The 19,452-nt window shown below is 39.1% G+C and overlaps 3 protein-coding genes across 3 annotated transcripts; 2 read left to right on the top strand and 1 right to left on the bottom strand.

The window, feature by feature from the left end:
• The first annotated feature begins 6,697 nt into the window (after positions 1-6,697).
• polr2l (RNA polymerase II, I and III subunit L) lies at positions 6,698-7,895 on the top strand. The gene is made up of 3 exons (XM_070832931.1): positions 6,698-6,806; positions 7,169-7,273; positions 7,612-7,895. The coding sequence occupies exons 2-3, from the start codon at positions 7,179-7,181 to the stop codon at positions 7,718-7,720; spliced, it is 204 nt and encodes a 67-aa protein (XP_070689032.1). The 5' UTR covers positions 6,698-6,806; positions 7,169-7,178; the 3' UTR covers positions 7,721-7,895.
• A 423-nt stretch (positions 7,896-8,318) lies between these two features.
• LOC139200799 (cleavage and polyadenylation specificity factor subunit 7-like) lies at positions 8,319-13,944 on the bottom strand. The gene is made up of 10 exons (XM_070829978.1): positions 13,911-13,944; positions 13,227-13,415; positions 12,479-12,682; positions 11,387-11,490; positions 11,085-11,230; positions 10,650-10,983; positions 10,169-10,272; positions 9,548-9,692; positions 9,195-9,415; positions 8,319-8,581 (listed from the first exon to the last, which is right to left on the bottom strand). The coding sequence occupies exons 2-9, from the start codon at positions 13,302-13,304 to the stop codon at positions 9,199-9,201; spliced, it is 1,332 nt and encodes a 443-aa protein (XP_070686079.1). The 5' UTR covers positions 13,305-13,415; positions 13,911-13,944; the 3' UTR covers positions 8,319-8,581; positions 9,195-9,198.
• Positions 13,945-14,025: 81 nt separating this feature from the next.
• Positions 14,026-18,092, top strand: sdhaf2 (succinate dehydrogenase complex assembly factor 2). Its single transcript, XM_070829979.1, has 4 exons — positions 14,026-14,151; positions 15,322-15,545; positions 16,086-16,195; positions 17,416-18,092. The coding sequence occupies exons 1-4, from the start codon at positions 14,125-14,127 to the stop codon at positions 17,544-17,546; spliced, it is 492 nt and encodes a 163-aa protein (XP_070686080.1). The 5' UTR covers positions 14,026-14,124; the 3' UTR covers positions 17,547-18,092.
• The last annotated feature ends 1,360 nt before the right edge of the window (positions 18,093-19,452 follow it).

Genomic DNA, 19,452 nt, shown 5'->3' with positions numbered 1-19,452 from the left:
GCTTGCCTTTTATTAGTACCAAAGGGCGTTTAATGAAGGTGAATTCTGCGGTTTGTCTATGGTCCTTCCCTATGTTTGACCTATGTTATTTATTTTTCGTCAAAAAACAGATTTTGTTAATGTGAACGTATCAAGGGATATTTCAAATTAATACTTGTTTAGAAGTTTAATCTTGATAACTTTTGGTTCATATTTGACGCGCTTTGCCAGTGTCTTTTACATCAACTAGCATGACACTCCGTGCCTCACTGATTACTATCTTGACCTTGTACGATCTTCTTTGGGCCGACGTATACTGGGCGTGGATCAGCGTCACGTCATAAAATCTATACATGAAAATAGGTGTAGTGTCATGTGTTAAAAATGCAGGCGAACAAGCCCAAGCTATGCCGGCAATTTAGTACAAACTGTGATCAAACGAATGAGGGAAAAAAAGCCCTAATCGGAACACTTGGCTGAGTCCTGTCCTGACCTCTCCCTGTCACGCAAGATACCAAGACGGCTGACTTGAGGGCTCAGTGTTATTTGGCAGATATCTGCTGTCTGAAAATAGACGCAAAGCCGCCTGTAATTGGTGTGTCAATTGCAGCAAAATTCATTTTGGTGTAACATTTTTCACATTTCATTATTCACGTTTGTATACACAGGGCTAAAGGAAACGCAGGAAGAGGAGGACCCCCCCTCATAGAGAAGAAAGCATGACTCATTTCTTTATGATGTGAGTGAATACAGTAAGTGTGCAACTGTCTCCTGGGAAATGACAGAGGATGATGGTGAGTGATGTCATTCAGATATGTTCTGCCCCAATTATTTCACAACAATGTACTGCATTCCTTTTTCTTTTTTTTCAATCAGTGGCAGCTTAATGCCCCTCAGACATTTCAGTAAGGTTAGAGAGGATGCATGCTGGATAGGGTCCAGCCTCAGTAACTCTAGTATGAATGCTGGCATAGAGAGACACAGCAGATGTACATTAAAGATTTTTGTAACTATTAGCCCTAAAAAATAAACGGAATGAAATAAGGAGTAATTATTAGAGTTATTCTCTGTACAATGCATACTGTATTACATACACATATGTGCACCGCTCATTTTTTGCTGTGTTGGCTCTTTACTCCTGCACACCCTAACCCTGGCTTTGAAATGAAACAATGAGGCTAATGTTCTGATTTTCATCTTTAATTTAGAGGGTTTTTACATCCATGGAGGCTATGATCTGTAGTCATGTCAGTCAGCTGTTGCTTTGCAAGGAAATGTAGGAACTATAAATAAAATGGGTTATGATTCCTATAGACAAACAAAATGGACATAAATGCCATCAAACACAGGCAAAGGTGAAATTCAGTAGTCCCCCCCCACACACACACACTTCCTATGTACTTACTCCTTTTGCATGATACCTCAGAAATGAGTGAATAAATTATTTTCACAAGAACCAATGTGTTAACCTGTATTATATCTCATGATTGTAAAGGAAATCTCATTCTAAGTTTTGGCATATCGAAATAAGCCATATCACCATAAAAACTCACTGCATTAGGATTCTCTTTAAACAGACTGTAAAACCCAGGATGAAATCAATGAACAGACACCCCCTATTTTGAGGACCAGATGGTACATCCCAGCCTCTCCTCCTCTCCCTCTCTCATTCTCCTCCCTCTTGATTTCAGTGTCCTCCATCTCTCCGCTGTCTCTCATTTTCTTATATTAAGGACATTCTCACTTCCAGAGACTGCTGCAGTTCCTCCTCTGTCTGTTTTTTTTCTGTGGCACCTCTACAGAGCAGTTGCAAAGGTATGTAATGTCCATATTTCCTCTCATTACATCACCGCAGGATTTAATAGGAAGCATTTTTGTAAAGACGTGTCCAGCCTACATTCTGGACAGTGCACACAGCAATGATGCATTTATTCAATTTCAACAGTGTTTACTCCTTAAGTCTTTTTCCTCATTTGCATTTTCACTGATTTCCTCGCTGTCACGGTGGTCCTTATTTCTCTTCCTCCATCTTGTCCTCCATTTACAGCACATATGACTCATACAGTTTAACAGTGAGAGAACCGAGAACAAGACAGAGAAATTTCTCTGTCCTGCTCTCTACATGTTATTGCGTCTGGATTAGGCTCTTGTTGGTGTCAAAGATATAAAGATCCATTTGTTAACTATGAGTGAGCTCTGCAGCTGCAGTACCATTCCGGCTTCCTCCATTACAGACCAAGCAGATTGTCCCATGAAAAAGCTTTACACAGGAAGCTGTCATAACATTATTTCTTCAGTGGAAGATCATGTCACAGCTGCTGTGACCAAAATAAAGTATTCCCTGTCCTCTGAGCATTGGAGTGCTCCCATCAATGTCATCTTTTTCCAAGGTCACATTTAAGGCCCCACCACCACATGACTGCTTCACTGCTGTACAGTGAATCGTGGATTTTAAGGGCTCTTTCGCATGTCAGCGTCTCTTCATTCAGCAGAGCAGATAACGTGATGTCTGGGCCTAATTTAGAAGGATAATCTGGCTGTGTTTGCTGTTTTTTCTCAGTGAAGCAGCACAGAGCTGACCTTATAAAGACTCCTCCTGACCAGACCACACCTCTGTCCCTGAGTCCATGGAAGCCAAGGCCAAGTCCGGGGCTCCAGCGCCCAAAGCGGCATCTAAAGCAGAGAAGAAAGAGCCGGCAGCCCCACGCAAGGCTGACCCTGCCCCTGCGGTCCCCGAGCCTGAGCATCCTCCTCCCCAGGATGGGGCAGCAGAAGCTGAAGCAGCAGCAGCAGGTGACGAGGCTGAGGCCTCCGGCACAGACTCTCTGGAACACCTGAAACCTTTTCTCATTGGCGGAGCCGTTATTGCTGCAGGAGCCATCTTGTTGGGAGTGCTGCTACTGGCGAGGAGAAATTAAAACCAAATCATTATCTCAAATTAAAGTATGTATTGGTTGACAAGTTAGAGTGTAAGTGGTTCACAGACTATGACGGTACACATGGGGGATGGGGAGCCACTGTGCATCTTAAGTTCTTTTTTTTTCTTTTCTTTTTTTAAAATTTTCGCCTGCTTTCACTTGTAGAGAACTGAACCATTCAAGTTTTGATCCAGGCTGTATATGGAGCATAAATACACATACTATATGCATGAAGTTAATTCAATACTGCATCTCAACTGTAATGACCTATTTCTTAAAAAAAAAAAAAAAAAACTCAAGCCAAAACTCTCTAAAGGTAGCTTATTCAATGGCTTTATCTTCTTTAGTCCAGTTGGCACAAATATTGACATAAGCTTACAATATTTGTACATTCTTGCACTGGAAATAAGCTTGGTTCACTTTGCTAAAAGATCATGAAGTGTATTCATAATGTTGAAACCTATAGATATTAATACTTGGCTATCAGAGTTGTTCTAGGTTGTATTTTACTTTTAAATAAGACAATTGAAAGTGGAGGCCAGAAAACAGCTAGGAATATGCATGGCGATGTATTGCACATACTGGTGAAATCAATGCCAAACCGAAGGAGTCCAATTTGTCTTTCTTCAGACCACAGGGAGATAGGCATGCAATCCCTGCATATCCAGATAAAAAACCAATAGAGAACAGCACGGTCTGCTTTTTCACAGGCTGAAAGTATAAGCGTGCACTGGTGTAGGCGTGGGATCGTCGGAGGTAAAACATGCACAGTATGAGGCAGAGAATAATAGTAAAGTTTCTTCTTGCTGTAGGATAAGAAAGAGTTTTATTTTACTGTCAAATGATGTCACAAATTAGTAACCTTTCATGTCTTACACAACAGCCGCAGTCGTGCTGGTTCAACCTGTTTACATCTTACAGTAGATGTAGCTCTAGCAGGCTGAACAGCCATTAGTGTAGCAGCGTCAGGTTTAAAACCTGCTGCTAAAACGTCTGAGTTTTATTTCTGTCTTCACTGTGCTCCCCTTATGTGACTTTAGGAAACGTTGTTTTCAAAACCTCATTAATAACTAAGTACAAATGTAATGTAATGAGAGCATCCTAGGCTGCTAATACAATGAAAGTGGGTTGTAGATGTGCTGCTGTTGTACACTTTATTAAAGAAAAAAAAGGAAAAGCAGTCACTCACCTGTACAGCTGTTCACTCACATGTAAAACTCATGGGGATGTCCCTGTTGCATTAGTAGATAGCAGAAAACACACACACCATTACTTAATTTTAGTTGCAAGGGTACATATGAATTTTACTACATATTACTGGCCAGAAAATATTGTATGAGCATACCACATTCACCACAGTCAACACCCCAAACACATCCAAAAGATAGTATAACACCAAACATTGTACCTTACATTGTACAACACAGTGTACCAAAAAAAAGAAAAATCCTATTTTCATAATTTCAACAGCGTATAAATGCAATAATTCAGGTAGGACTCCTCATTTAGCACATGTGCTGTAGCAAGTTAAACTACATAAATGATGATGTAATAATATTATTGGTGATGATGTATGATGTCAGTGATGGCAACGATAGTGATGTGGCAGATGATGATGATGATGATGATGATGGTGGGAATGATGATGTTCTTCATGGTGACTGTAATGATGCTAATGATGGTTATGATATATTTTTGATATATTTCTAACATATTTTCCCTATGCACACTCCCCTCTGCCCCCAAACTTCTAAATGTACAAAAGAAAGAGGTTGTTATCAAACCGTTATTAAAGGCAGTGAACCAGCCCAAGTGAGTATTTCTTTGAAAACAGCACTTTTATTTATTGTTCAGAATTGGAGGTCATATTTTGCCTACAAAGCTCCAGCACATGAATTAATTACAGGTGAAATTGGCTTTTAAAGTAAGCTGATCATTTATTTTAGTTTGAGAGATTCATAAGGACAGTATAATAATAAGGATATACTTTTGGCAAGTCAGCATACTGGAGCACGGTCTTTTCTGTTAATTTGGAACATTTTCTATTAACTTTAATTTTTTCTGTATTGATTTAAGCCTATGTGATTTAGGTTAAATGTGGGTTTTTTTTTTATCCCTATTCTACATTTCCAAGTTTGAAATAAAGAGTCCTATTGCCACTTTGGTAATTTTCACAAACTTTAGCTTTGAAGTTGCATGGAAAAAGAAACTTCAATCCTCAAAACTCAGTGTGTTTTTTCAAAACTAATTAGAGATACAGGCTCTGCATTTGACAACAGCAACAGAAACATATATATATATATAGATAGATAGATATAGATATAGATATATAGATATATATATATAGACCTAAAAAATATTAACTGTTGAATGAAATCTATGATGTTTGTGTCCCTAAGCTACATGAGCATACTTACACATAGGGAGCGAAATATTCAGGTATCATTAACAACGTTTATGGTTCAACTGCAAAATATATTGCAGACAAAATGTATCCACGTGTTAGCTGCTGCCCATCTGCCAGTGTGTGAAACTAGTCACTAGTCTGTGTTTCTTAACACTGTACCAGTTTAGATTAGCATTGACCTGGGATCAGGCAAAGGCGCCCTTCTGAACAACCAGCGAATCACAGCTCAAGTTTGGCTTCAGCAGCTCCTGCACGAGTTCTCAGACACAAGCAAGGTGGCCACCAATGCGGAAGAGGACGACAAGGGCCTCAATGAGTAAATTGGTCCAAGAAACTGTTTTGGCCAAATTCATTCTGGTTAGATTACATCATCATCAATATTTATCAAGTGATGGTTTCTGCTGTGAATGGAACAGTTAATTGAACTGATAAATGTGGGATATTGCCTTTTTTGCTTTGCAGTGCAGGGAAAGTAGCTGATGCTGTGTCTCTCCTTGCTCCAATGCTGTATGCATTTAAAGACTTTGCCTTTTTAGTTCTGGCTTGTCAGAAGCCCACAGCATCCATAGTCAATTTCCAATCAGAGAGCCCCTTACTTTCGGCCAATCAGAAAACCCCTTTGTGCCTCTGTCTTTCGGCCAATCAGAGAGCTCCTTTCTTTAGACCATTCGCTTATTCAAGGGGTTCAAAATCAAAGTAGTTTTCATTAGTTTGGTTCATTCATTGCATGAATTTAATATTAACAGCTGTAATGTTACTAGCACAGATGCTGTCAGCCATAGCACATGCAGGGCAGGAAAGTGGCAGAGACCATGTGAGCATTCATCCTCTTTGCAGAATCAAGGTAGCTAATAACTGCATGAAAACTCACAGCCTGTTAAAGAATAGCTTGTAGTTGGACCCGTGCTCTTTATAGCCTACTAACAGTTAACTACTGGCAGGAGAGGAAGCTTCTGTAATTTAAGTTAACCTTAACTTGTAGGCTATAACATAACGTTAGCTTGGTGAGTTTGGCTGGGTCACCATTGCATAGATTGGTCTAATGGTTTATTTTGTGGCGTCTGTCTCATTCTACACAGTTACAGTGAGGAAAATAACTTTGCGGTGAAGTTAGTTGTATTGTAGTAGTTGAATCTTACCTTCATGGAGGCTGATGTGTTTGTAAATATCAGATCATTGTTGTCGTTTTGGAAAGGTGTCAAGTATATTTATGTTTAATCTGGAGACTGTAGTTTGTGGTGCTGTTGAAATGCATTGCGAAGCACTGGGAGTGTTTCAAATATTTTGTCCATCCTATTTTTATCAATGAGGGGGTATCGACTGAAATGCCTACATTCATTGACAGTAAATTATTGTGAAAATTCTGCTTTTATTCTGAAGGATTCGGGCCGGATATCCTGTAGTTGATGCTGGAGAAACGAGGATACTGCGAACACCCGCCACAGCTAGTTTCTCTCAGAATAACATACTATTTAAGCTCAGAGTAAACTCATTTGGTTTTGGTGAGTAAACTTTCACAAATTTTCACTTCGACATTAATTTAGACTTTGTGTTTTGACTAGTAAACAACATGTCAATTGGTGGCAACTTATCACAAGCGGCTAACGTTAGCTAACAGTTTACTGTTGTGCTAATCGCGTGGGTACAATCTATGAAAAAAAAAAAGTTAAAATCAACACTTTAAGGTATAAAAGCTACTGTCGCTTTTCAACGACAACGCGTCCATTACTATAATGTAGCTGGAATGTTAGCAAAACAATGAATTAGCTAACCAATATCCAATTAATTGGTGCTAGCTAACTAGTTATCCTGCTAGCATTACATGTACACTCCGGTGTGAACTAACCTGCCTCTCCCCCCACAGGTGTCCTACAATGATCATCCCTGTGCGGTGCTTCACGTGTGGGAAGATCGTGGGTAACAAGTGGGAGGCATATCTCGGCTTACTTCAAGCCGAGTATACCGAGGGGTGAGATAAATAAAATACAGTGATTTTGTCTTTGCATTGCTGTCACTCCAGATGTCGCTAGTTGCGCGGGAGCCAAAACAATTTTCTAGAAGCAGCCAAGAAGATGTACAACACATTTTAAACCTTTTCGCCTGTGTGGTTGGCTGTTCTTTACCTCCGAGGTTTTTCGAGTTGCCTACATTCAGACTTAGTATGCAATGATAGTGAATAATAGCAACTACCTGAGGCCATTTAGGCTGCCATCCATCTGCAGTAATGTGTACTTCACTTTTTCATTCAGTGATCTCTTGTATGCCATGCATTAAGGCTAACATTACCTCCCCTCTTTCCTTCCTAAGTGATGCCCTTGATGCCCTGGGCCTGAAGAGATACTGTTGTCGGCGGATGCTCCTTTCCCACGTGGATCTTATTGAGAAATTGTTGAATTATGCTCCACTGGAGAAGTGATTGTAACTGGCCACTTTCAAGAACTGCGTGGACTTTGTCGTGCTGTGGCATGATCAGATTAATGCTGTTCTACTGATGTGAAAACAAATGCTGACCTCAGTGAAGACGTTTGGATCATTAATTTGTGCACAGATTTGATGATGCATTTTTTTCTAAATAAAGCTGTTAAATGACACTAATTGTATTACTGACTTACCCACCTACCCAGAGTCACCACACTTAAGCTATGCATGTAAGTAATGCAGCACCTAAAATCTTCATTGCTAGTCATTTTACTTTAATTAATTTATGAACTTATTTCCATATTAAAGAGACCTGGACTGGAAAATTTGGTTTTTAAACTTACTCAGTGCCTGTGGATTACTGTTTGTGTGGTACAGATGTCAAAATTACTGTCCCTTTCTATATTTGATCACGAAGGTGTTAAGAATGCTTCAAGTTGAAATAGCATGTTGCCTGTCTTATATGAAAATAAAAATATAGGGCATTATTGGATGATTGTGATCCTGGGTAAGTAAATGTGATATAGCCTAAACGATAGAGGAAATAAAAACTGGAATTCTGTTTTCAGGGAATGTTTTTTTTTTTTTTTTTTATCTGTACACTTAATACAAAAGAAAAGCGATGAAAATATTACACATAAAACATAACTTATTAAGGTGTTCCTGCACATGCAACAAATCTACAACCACGTTTTTTGCCATAAAGCCAGCCAAACTGGAGAACAAAAAAAAAAAAACATTTTAGACTCTTGAAGGTGCATCTTTAGTCTCGCCTTAGAATCCTCCAGAATTTATGCAGCTTGGTGCAGAAAAAACAGTCTTGTCTTTGCTCTGCTTCACACTTAAACACGCCACCAGTCTGAGAAGAAAAAAAAAAAAAAACATACTTTTTAAGGTAATATTTTCACATATCAAATATGGACTGTATTGCCCAGCAGTTTGGCTCAAGGGCCACTGAAAGGATGAGTGTTAATTGACCTTACAAGTACTTAATATGCTGATTTCTGGGGTTCTAGTTATTCATGACAATATCAAATATCTGGTGGCATAATAGGCTGCAAAGTTCAGTTCATTCCTCAGTAAGAACTTTGTGCTAAAACTAATGTCTTTACTACTTACTTTCTTTACTGATCTTCATCAACCTGTCAAAAAGGTTTTGGGTGCCTTAAACTAGGAACTAAAGGCCTGTAGTTTATCCGATACAGCTTAAAATTAAATCCAGCAATCTGCACTCTTGAGCCATATAAATAAATGAAGGGAGGAAAACTGGATGTTAAATTGAAATTATCCGCACGCCTAAAACAACTCTTCCACCTAAGCCATGTTAAGCCAGAAATTCACACTAGAAATACTAGTACTAACATCCCCAATGAAGCTGAGCACAGAAACGTACGTGCATGTGCTTTAAAGTATTCTGTGTGTACAAAATTGTACTTTATTCAATCAAGTCGTGTCACTGAGATGAAGATTACCACGTTAGCGGTATCTGTCTCTGTGGTCTCTGTGCCTTTCCCGTTCCCGTGAGCGCTCCTTGTCCCTCTCCATGCTCCAGGACTGTTCCCTGCGTCTTCGAGACATCCCTGCACCATCCCAATCAGTAGAGTCCTCTCTCTCACGCTCTCTGTCACGGTCTCGCTCTCTGTGACGCCCCCTGTCTCGGTCTCTCTCTTCGTCCCCGGAACGACTCCTACTCCTGCAGAGAAATGTGTATTTGTGTGATACTGACTGATTAGAAACATCATGCTAGTTCTGTACTCGGCTTCAGTTTCTGCATAGACGACAAGATGCATCACGTCTCAGAGTCCTGAAGCATAACTGCACAAACCTGTAGCCGTAGTTGCCCTGGATAGAGACTAGACAGTCTTTGAGTGAGGTGACCAAGGCTTGGCAGCGCTCATCTGCGTACACTCTGGACTGTTTAATGATGGCAATAGCAGTTAATAGAGTCTCCATGGCGACCCGCAAGTCTCCTGCATTGGGAAGTGGAGAAATTTGAAATAAAAGGCAGTTGTTTGTTAGTATTCAGGACTTTATAAACTCTTAGGTTTAAACATTTTTACAAATGATTACATTTACCCTAGCACCTACTTTATTTCTAAATTTTACATTTTAATTGTTGCTTATTTAGTATTAACATTAATAATACAGTAACAATGTATGTTGCTGAGAAATATTTCAATTTTGAAACCAAATTTTCAGAGCACTTGTGTAAATGACACTGTTTTATCATTCATTTGTTCAAAAAGGAAAGAGACGTGTAAAAATGCATTTTTGCTTTGAAGATGCGGTTTTCAAACATCAATCCATTGTAAGAGGGGTGAGGAGCAGCTTCTTTTGATTTTTCCAGTCAGTCATCAGTAGGGACCGGTCGTTTCTCCACATGGTTTATTAAGTTTTGTTTTCTTTTTTTTCCACCACTTCACAGAACCTGGCCGGCTGTACTCACCAGTTGTTGCTCCAGACACAGCCTTGGTGATGGCACTGCTGGCAATGGCTCTGTTTCTGTTCATCAGCTCCTCAAATTGTGCATCTGTACTTTGAGGTGTGTGCCTGAAAAAATACACAGATTGCTGTAATACCGACTAAGAGTTATTTTACCATCAGCACAAGTTTTTACTTAATATAATATTTTTATTTTTACAACTGATACAACAAAGTTCCTGAAACTTAATTTGTTTTAGCCTTCATATCTTCCATGTATTTTATTATTTATCTATTAATATATATTATTATATATGTACTTATTCTTTTATTTTGTATGCCTCTCTGTATCCTGGTCTTTTACTGCTTTAAAAAGTGCCACTTTCCAGGACAACATTATCAAGTTTCATCTTATCTCACTGAGAAAAACACATTTCTGTTTATGGTTTGCAATATTTATATATATATATTTATAGATGTGTATATATATATGTGCGTTTCCTCACTTTTGTTGAGTGTAAGCTTTGCTGCTGTGGCCGTCCAGTGCTGGGGTGAAGAATGCTGGATTTATATGCAGACTGGGAGATGGATGGCTGGGGACATGGACTGGAGGTGGGAACAAAGGGGGTGGAGGGATGTTTGGGGGCATATGTGGGAAGGGAGGCGGTGGCTGACTGAGGAAAGAGCTGGGTAATGAGGGAAACCTGTTTGCAAGAGGGTGTGATGGAAAAAGGGGCGGTATGGGCGGAGGGCTGAGCTCCTGTGATAACAATGTGGGAATCTTATCCGAAGAATCAGAGGAGTCCTTAGGATCTTTGGAATTAACGCGCAGGGGTATACCTACAGGAACACATTGCTGTTGTAAAAATTGACACACTTTTCAATATTTTTCAATATCATGAAAATTTTGAAGTATCTTCTTAGGATTGTGGTGCTCTTACGTTTATTTGCGGCGTCCTCAAACACAGTGAGATTCTGGCGGGTGGCAAAGCGACAGTCTATCCGTTCCCCATTAACTTCACACAGGGGGATTTTTTCCAACAATGTTTTTAGCGACTCTTCTGAGTTTACCACCACTTCTGCGTAGCTGTATCACAGAGGAGAAGAAACAGCACATGTATGACCAACAGTATTAAGTTACCGAAATCTTTCATTATTCATAACACAAGTCTCCTTTCTTACAAATGAACTCACAGGAAATGCTTTTTGGACATTTCATTACTGTAGATCTGTAACCACTTACCCTCTTGACTGGCCATTAGCTCTGTTCTCAGCAAATTTGATGTCTGTGATGTCCGTCACACCCAGTGTTTGAGCCATGTACATGAGGTCCTTATCAGATGTCCACTGGAGGTGGTAGCAAGTTTGGGAGGAGGAGACGAGAAAATGAAAGGAGAGTAGATAGTTACTTGTGATCTTAATCAAGAGTACAACCATTAAAGAAACCAAAATGAAGCTGACTGACAGACACAGATTCACATGTAATACTGAGTAAAACTTACTTGCTCTTCTTAATTATTGTTAATGAGGAGAAATTGTTATGGATATTACTGAGCATTTGTGAAAAGCCAATAAATAGTGTTTAATACATTGTTTTAAGGTAACATGGAGTCAATTTGGGCTCAAACATGGAAATAAAACAGAATTCTTAAAAGGGAGGATCTAACAGTGTTATGAGCCCTTGGAAGGCAGAAAAATCCTCACAACTGAAGAGCTGCCGTGTCACCTACTAGATGTTGACGTAACTGAAACCACTCATTCAAAAAGGTGCCCTCTGAAGCTTAATCTCATTCCAGCCAAAATACTCTTGTAGTGAACATAACTTTGTCAGTAAATTAATTTGACTTATATACAAGTTCTCGCACACCACCTAGTGTGGGTGGATGGATGGTGTAAAAGAAGTGCACATCCGAAGAAACTCTGAGAGGTGCTGAAGGATTCATGTCGTGTCATGAAAAACTGACTACTACTAAAATACTACAACAATGCCAGTTGTATAAAACAAACAGCAAGTCTGGTGGAATGGTTTATTTCACTTGACATTATACTACAGTACCTGAAATGAGACAACTCAACACAGACATGAAAATTTTGAAGTGAAAGAAAAGTTTTGACTGAAAGGTTTAGTTTACAACCAGATCCAAGCTATTTGAGCACATCTATTTGAAGAGAGAAAAATGTACATTTGTCCATCTGATCAAATTGCATTTCTCTACTGATCATTTTGTTAAATTTTCTTGAGCCAGTGGAACTTATTTCTCTGTTCATGTGGACATTGTATTCGACAGTACAGTAAAAATGTAATCAACACGAACACGGACAGGGTGTTACTCACCCAGGCGAAATTTCCAACATATAAAGACAGTCTCCTCTGTGAGTTTTCTCCTTTTTGACTTTTCACTGTTGATGATTCAGTCCCGTCTATAGGTGACATCTTCTGGGGAGGTGCCACATTTTTAGCAACTTTCTTGTCTTGATTGACTGATCCAGTTAAAACAGCATCATACAGTTCATTTGCTTCAGCAATTCTGTCCAAGTCCTGTGTGTGATAGAAAAAGCAACAAAGTCAACTTATATGCTGTCCACTGATTCATGTCATTGTGCAAAATCCTGGCAGCTGCAGCAGCAGAAAGTTTGGAATGGCTGAGGACTATACCAACATTTTCTGAAATTGATCCCAATTTACTACTGGGATTTTTTTCAGGTACATAAAGTTAAAAAAAAATATGAATACTGATACTTGATTCAGTGCATTTTTTAATCAAGGGAATACCTGAAGTTGAAAGGAAAATGATAACTATAAACTGGATTAAAGTACTTTCACTGGTTTTTAACTTACCCGACTCAAAGACTGAAACAAGTCTATGAAGACTTGACTTACTAAGTTGACTTACTAAGTGATGTTGCACCTGATGCTGCGAATTTCTAAGCAAGAAAATGAAACTCTGATGTTAAACATTTGTGATTAAGATGTTCCAAATAAAAAGGTAATTTAAACTCAAACCAACACAAAGAGGCAGACAACTTCACATGTGGTTAGTTACACGCGGTGAAAAATAAGCAACTAAATATTTCAGACTCACCTCGTCGTTTTGATTCAGATCACTGTAAAGATCCGTGAGATCACTGCTTGATCCGGCTGCAGGTCCTGCAGCAGCCATCCCGTTAGCCTGAGACGACCCAGCTGACTCAGGCTCTACAGCTAGTTTGTTGATGTAGTTTTCACTCTGAACTACACATTTGTAGGTTATCAGAGCATGCCGACATGTGCACTGTCAAACAAATAAAAATGTGTATATTTAACGTCTCAGCTTGTTTCCAACGTCAATGTTAGCTAACGTTAACCAACGTTTCACTCGAGTTCGTAAAAAAATACCGTAGCTAAAACAAAATATGGTGACAAACCGAGAATACAAGCGGGCATGTGTCAACATATAATGTTTTAATGGCCACTGAAAATATATCTACGGTCTTTACATGTGCAATTGCACATACAAATGATTTCTGACTACTGCAAGCTCGCTCTTTGATCGGCTAATGCTAATGTTGCCACGTACGTTACGGATATTTTACCGGTTGACAACAACAAACAACAATTGGTTCCGAAGGTCAGGCACCTTCACATTGTGACGTGAGGGAACTACATTTAACTGTTACATTGATAAAATTGGGTAAATGAAAATACAAAAAATATGCAATGAGCATTAAGTATACCACGTTGTTGCCAGTTATGTTTTCCTATAACATTAATTACACATAAGTGTTACCTTAGCAGTATGGCGTCGTGTGTTTGCTGTTGCCAGTCCCCCATCGTTAGCTTCCTGTGTGCTCCTGTGACGTGAACCTTCTTGTGTAAGCTCAGTTTTTCAGTCTTTAGTGTGTGTGTGTGTGTGTGTGTGACATTCAGACATCAGAAACTCTTCCCCGGCAGAGAAACAGCCCACCTAGAAGTCTCTCAACGTCGCAAGAAAGAGGGTTAACATGTTGTCTTCCTTTGTTGCGAAAAGAGTGAGTAACACCCTAAACGTTACATTTATTTACATGTAGCTAGCTTTAAATGCTACAGCAGTATGAACAATAGAGCTCCTAGATGGCTTACGAAAGATCCGACTAATTTAAAGTATTTAGTTTGATGTAATGACCTGGTTAAAATGTTGAAAATAACTAGCGTGAATTGTTTTCGTTGTGCTAAAACATAAAGCGTGTCCTGCTGGAGGACAGTTGTGCAATCCAGTTGTACAGCAAGGAGAGCGTGTTATATCATGCAAGTCGAGGGGACTTGCCTTGATCTGGTGTATTGATTTTAGATTTAAGCTACCTGAACTTTAGGAGTTTATATCCAAGGGCAAATACTGATCTGCATTAGTGAAAGGAAGAAGTTAAAGGAGTTTTAGTCCGATTTTATACTTCCATATGGTGTTACATTGATAAATTGTACGTGTCTTAGCCAATGCATACAAGCCACAAAGAATAGAAAAAAACAGAAAAGGCAAAAAAATATTAAGGAATAAAAGAACAAAGACACAATGAAAAGTAGAAAGAGTTTGATGGCCGAGAGGAACAAACAGGTATAAACAGATCCATGTCTATTCATGCATGATCATATAAGAGCTTTGGGGGAGGCAAGATATCTAAATATCAGAACAGACCGCGGGATAAATAAATATATGCAAATAATTACCCAAATTGATAGAAAAAATAGTTTGGTCTTAGTTTGACTTATATTTTGCGTTTCTAGACAGTATGAAAACCATCCTGTCACACAGTAAACAAATGAAAAGGAAAACTAGTTATATGACAAAAGTTACAACTCTTAAAAACCCTTAACAACCATTAATCCATCTTCATAAAAGTATGATATCTGAGACCTAAAAGTAACCTCTTATATGGTCTATGAAGCCCCATTCTGGCACGCACATCGTTACATAATTGTGATGGAAATATTACATGTAGATCTAATGTCTTTAGGTTAAAGTCCCAGTGTTTACACAAAACAAAGGCAGTGTTTTATAATGTAACTTATGAAATCGGATGTGACAATAAAACGACAACTGTCGTTTTCAACCGATTTTGAACAGACTGCACAGTGAATTGTTTGATTCGTCACATGTACTGGACGATACAGTGCAACACATGGTGCTAATGTTTGTTCAAACGTGCGTGTTTGATGCCTGTCAGCTTGTGACAGGGGTGTGCCAGGCGGCATGGAGACCAGCAGTCACAGGCCTGGTATCCACTCGTGGTTACCGTGGAGAAGCACCAGATGACAACAAAGGTGACCTCATTGAGATCCCTTTGCCCCCTTGGGAGGAGAAGCCCGGCGAGCCCACCGACATCAAGAAGCGCCGCCTGCTGTATGAGAGTCGCAAGAGGGGCATGTTGGAGAACTGCATTCTGCTCAGGTTGTTAAACAGAACTGTTTTTGTCTTGTGTGTCTGTCATCACACACTTTAGAGCAGTGGTACAGTACAGAGGTTGAGCAGTAGGATTGAAATAGGAAAGAGCTGGCAACAATGAGCGGAAACAGAATTGGACACAGTAATCTTAACAACACAGTTCTCATTATTGCAAAACAACAGTGCGAGAAGGCAGGAAGGGCACAACATGTACTTATATCGTGTAGGAAGTATACAGTAGAAAGACTGGAAATAGTTGCACAACTACAGAGATTAGCATTAGGAGAGATCACTGTACAACGTATTTTATAGTATGGAGGTAGTGAGGAGGGTAGAGAATGGCTGTAATTGAAGCAACTAGAGTAATTAAATAAAGATTAATGGGACATTGACAATGACTAAACTCAGAAGGAGTAAGTAATTCAATGTGAATGAGCCCAAAAAAGAAGTTCCCAGTATGCAGTCCATAAACTGGTACCCAGAAACTACGACTTTCCATTCAGAAAAAGGACTCAGACGCAGATTAATTTTTCATGTCTCTTGCAGCCTTTTTGCAAAGCGATACCTAAACACAATGAGTGAGAACCAGCTGCAGCAGTACGACAGACTGATCAATGAACCAAGCAATGACTGGGACATCTACTACTGGGCAACAGGTAAGACAATTATTTCTCTTTGATGAATCTCTCTTCCGACACGTGATTTTACAGTAGACGTGATGAATCAAAAAGCAAATCATAAGTTGGAGAGCTGGCAACAGATAAACGCCCATCAAGAGACATTTCAGACATTGAAGGTAATGTCAATCTATTTTAGACTCCCAATGTAAAATGCTTGAATAGTTAATGACGCAGAAACATTTCAGCTTTTCATTATCAATTATAATACAATTTGCACAAAACAAACACTTACTTTGATTTCTTGTTTTGTGTTAACAGTGGCAAAGAAACATCAGACACTCTAATTTTAAATTCAGACTGTAACACAACAAAATGTAGAGAACTCCAGTGAGTACAATTACGATAAAAAAAAACCAACTGGATTTCTTTTTTTTTAAGCAGTCAATCAAGTCTGCAGATGCAGAATAAATGAAATCCCAGCTCCGCTTACAAATGAACTTCCAATTCTGTTTTTGTTTTGTTTTTTTAATGTTCCCTTTGGCTCGGACTTGGAGCTCATTCAGTGTCCCAGTATAACTAACCATTATATTCTTCTAATGTTCTCGCAATTTGATTCAATTATGTGTCTGTTTTATCGTGCGCAACAGCCGTGAAACAGAATCACTGTGAGAACAGCGTCAACACGTCCAATTGGCAGCGCCGCCACAAACAAAAACTAATGCAGGCAGTTTAACTTTGCTGAAACAAGTAACTAAAGTTATTCATTGAGTTTTGAAATCTGTAAACAGACAATTTCAAGGTCACACACACACACAGTCTCTCACTTAGTATCCTTGAGTGAACCTTTTCCTGTCAGAGACGAGGACGGCATAAAATTAAGGGTCTGAGACTCAAGAATCTTAAGTGTAATACAGCTTTATTGTTTTTTGTCCTTGAAGGACCACAGTTGTCTTTTCCCATGACTACGATAAGAAAGAAATACCATTGTCGATGTGCATTTTCTGTCTTATCATCGTCAGGAGCAAGATATTATGTTGAATCAGCTAACGTCAGCCTTTCAGTTTTATGTCCTCCTAAAAAATGTCCTAAAATAGACCAAGGTGATGTCAGAAGGGCTCCCTTCTGTGTGCTCATTGCTCTTCAGCCATCTGTCTCATCATTAAACTTCTCGCATGAAATAAAGGCTCTGAAATCGCACTTTGCTTCGCCTCTCAACTGACTGAAAGTAATTAAACCTGTTCTGTTTTTGCTTACAGAAGCTCAACCCACCCCTGACGTTTATCAAGGAGAGGTCATGGATATGCTTAAGGAGTTCACAAAGAATCGCAACCAGGAACAGAGGTTAGATGCGCCCAGCTTGGAGTATCTGGAAAAGGAAAGTCAATGAAGCTCACAGCCCGTCGGACCTCATCAGAGACTCATTTTAGGTGGGGCACTATGTGAAATATCAGTGCCATAACCCATCAGAAACATCCTTGGAAAAGTTACTCTAGTTATACACAGCAGAGTGCGCAAAATATTGTGGACTGCAAAATATTAAGAATACCAAGTAATACTACAAATGTCTCCATATGAGCTTCGGTCCTCTGTGAAATCCAGCCAGTCAGTGGAGGGAGAAGAAGATTTGTGGAAGCTGAGGGAAGTCTGTGGAAAATTGATGCAACACGATATTCTGAAGGTGTTCTGAATATTGTACATTAATTGTACTGTAAATTTGTGATTCATGGCTGTAAATTTAAACTGTGTGAAATGCAATAGCCAGCTTTGATAGAGGCAGATAATTACCCTGTCTCTATAGCCAGACAGTTAGACAGAAACACATCGACTCACTCATGAGTGTAGCTTGTTGAATTGTCATGGTTTGGTTCTTTTCAGTGATTTTACTTTTACATTTATTATGAGTTATTTAATAAATGCTGATGCTATGCTGTTATTGCTGCTGTTTATTATCAGTTCTTTCATTACTACATTTATTTGTCCGACAATGAAATCACGATTGACTCGATGAACATTATTTGTTCTATAATGAAGATTGTTACCTGCAGTATCAGCATATGGACACCAGATGGAAGCAGATCACCTTATATTCTGAGGAAGCACCAGCTGATCTTGGTGTCTCTCCTGCAAATTGGTCACCTGTAAACCAGGGATATCTCATATACCTTATTTTCCATGCATGCATGAAATGTGAAAATATCAGTCCAACCTTTATGCAGTGACTTATCGATTAAAAACTAAATCGCTGCATAGAAGGATGAAAGGGATATTAGACAAGGAATAAGCTACGTGTTCAACTTTTATGAGACAAAGCATCTGTGCAATTTTGTGTTTGGCCAAGTTTCCATTTAAACCACATATATCTTCGCTTAAAGCCATACAAACAAGGTCATAATTCTCTCCTCGCCCACTGATCAGTGTGTGTTGACTATGGGAAAAATATCTTGCCTGCCTGTGTGTCATGTCGGTTCAGTGGAACCTTGTACTGAGAGCAGAAGGGAAATGCCCTCTGGCCAGGAGATGTGCACAGAATCTCAAAACAGATGACAGGCCTGCTTGTGCACCCCCGTGGAATCATAATGTGCATATGATCCACTGCTAAGGTGTTACACAAACACCAATCGTACAGACATGAGACAAATGTTGATGCATGTTTTCTTTCTTAAAACTTTAAGGGGGAAATATATCGAGTAAGAATCCCAGCCTTCGATCATTGTGTCCTCAGCTTGTCCTAAAATAGACCACGGTGATGTCAGAGGGGTTCCCCTCTGTGTGTTCTTTGCTCATCTGCCATCTGTCTCACTATATGCTGTAATCAGTGGTGGAAAGTACATAAGCACATTCACTTAAATGCTGTACAGTTTTGCATTTTATGCGACTTTCTACATCTACACTTTAATTTCACATCAAAATATTGCACCTTTTACTGTGATTTTACATTTTCTAGTTATTAGTTACTTTTATGATTACGGTTTTACATTACAGAAAAAAAAGCTCTGTGCAGTTTGCCACATTTCAGACGTCTTTGCGTTGTTGGTAGTTTCACCAAAGTGAAATTAGGTAAGGCTCCAAAAGGTAAAATTCTCCAGTATTTCACACAAAAAAAAGAGTAGAAAAAGTCCAAAGCATCAATACAAATGTGTAGTGTGTGTTTTCTTCTTCCTTTTTGCTCTTCTATTAATCTACAACAATAAACAGTAGCTACAAAACTTAAATGCTTACACATGATTCATCCATCTTAATAATAATGTGGGCCATTTCTATGCATGAGGAGTACTTTTAAGTTTGATTATTTA

The sequence above is a fragment of the Pempheris klunzingeri genome, chromosome 1, assembly GCF_042242105.1.
Source record: "Pempheris klunzingeri isolate RE-2024b chromosome 1, fPemKlu1.hap1, whole genome shotgun sequence".
Taxonomy (NCBI): Eukaryota; Metazoa; Chordata; class Actinopteri; order Acropomatiformes; family Pempheridae; genus Pempheris; species Pempheris klunzingeri.
The sequence above is the reverse complement of the archived record's forward strand: the minus strand, read 5'-3'. Positions and strand labels throughout refer to the sequence as shown.

What these genes read in the sequence shown, in the direction of transcription:
- sdhaf2 (XM_070829979.1), top strand. Translation starts at nt 14,125, where the DNA reads ATGTTGTCTTCCTTTGTTGCGAAAAGA. An exon ending in CTTCCTTTGTTGCGAAAAGA is followed by an intron (nt 14,152 to 15,321) that starts GTGAGTAACACC and finishes GATGCCTGTCAG; the next exon opens with CTTGTGACAGGGGTGTGCCA. An exon ending in GAGAACTGCATTCTGCTCAG is followed by an intron (nt 15,546 to 16,085) that starts GTTGTTAAACAG and finishes TGTCTCTTGCAG; the next exon opens with CCTTTTTGCAAAGCGATACC.
- polr2l (XM_070832931.1), top strand. Translation starts at nt 7,179, where the DNA reads ATGATCATCCCTGTGCGGTGCTTCACGTGTGGGAAGATCGTGGGTAAC. An exon ending in CAAGCCGAGTATACCGAGGG is followed by an intron (nt 7,274 to 7,611) that starts GTGAGATAAATA and finishes TTCCTTCCTAAG; the next exon opens with TGATGCCCTTGATGCCCTGG.
- LOC139200799 (XM_070829978.1), bottom strand. Translation starts at nt 13,304, where the DNA reads ATGGCTGCTGCAGGACCTGCAGCCGGATCAAGCAGTGATCTCACGGAT. An exon ending in ATGTTGGAAATTTCGCCTGG is followed by an intron (nt 11,491 to 12,478) that starts GTGAGTAACACC and finishes TACCACCTCCAG; the next exon opens with TGGACATCTGATAAGGACCT. An exon ending in GCTAATGGCCAGTCAAGAGG is followed by an intron (nt 11,231 to 11,386) that starts GTAAGTGGTTAC and finishes TCTGTGATACAG; the next exon opens with CTACGCAGAAGTGGTGGTAA.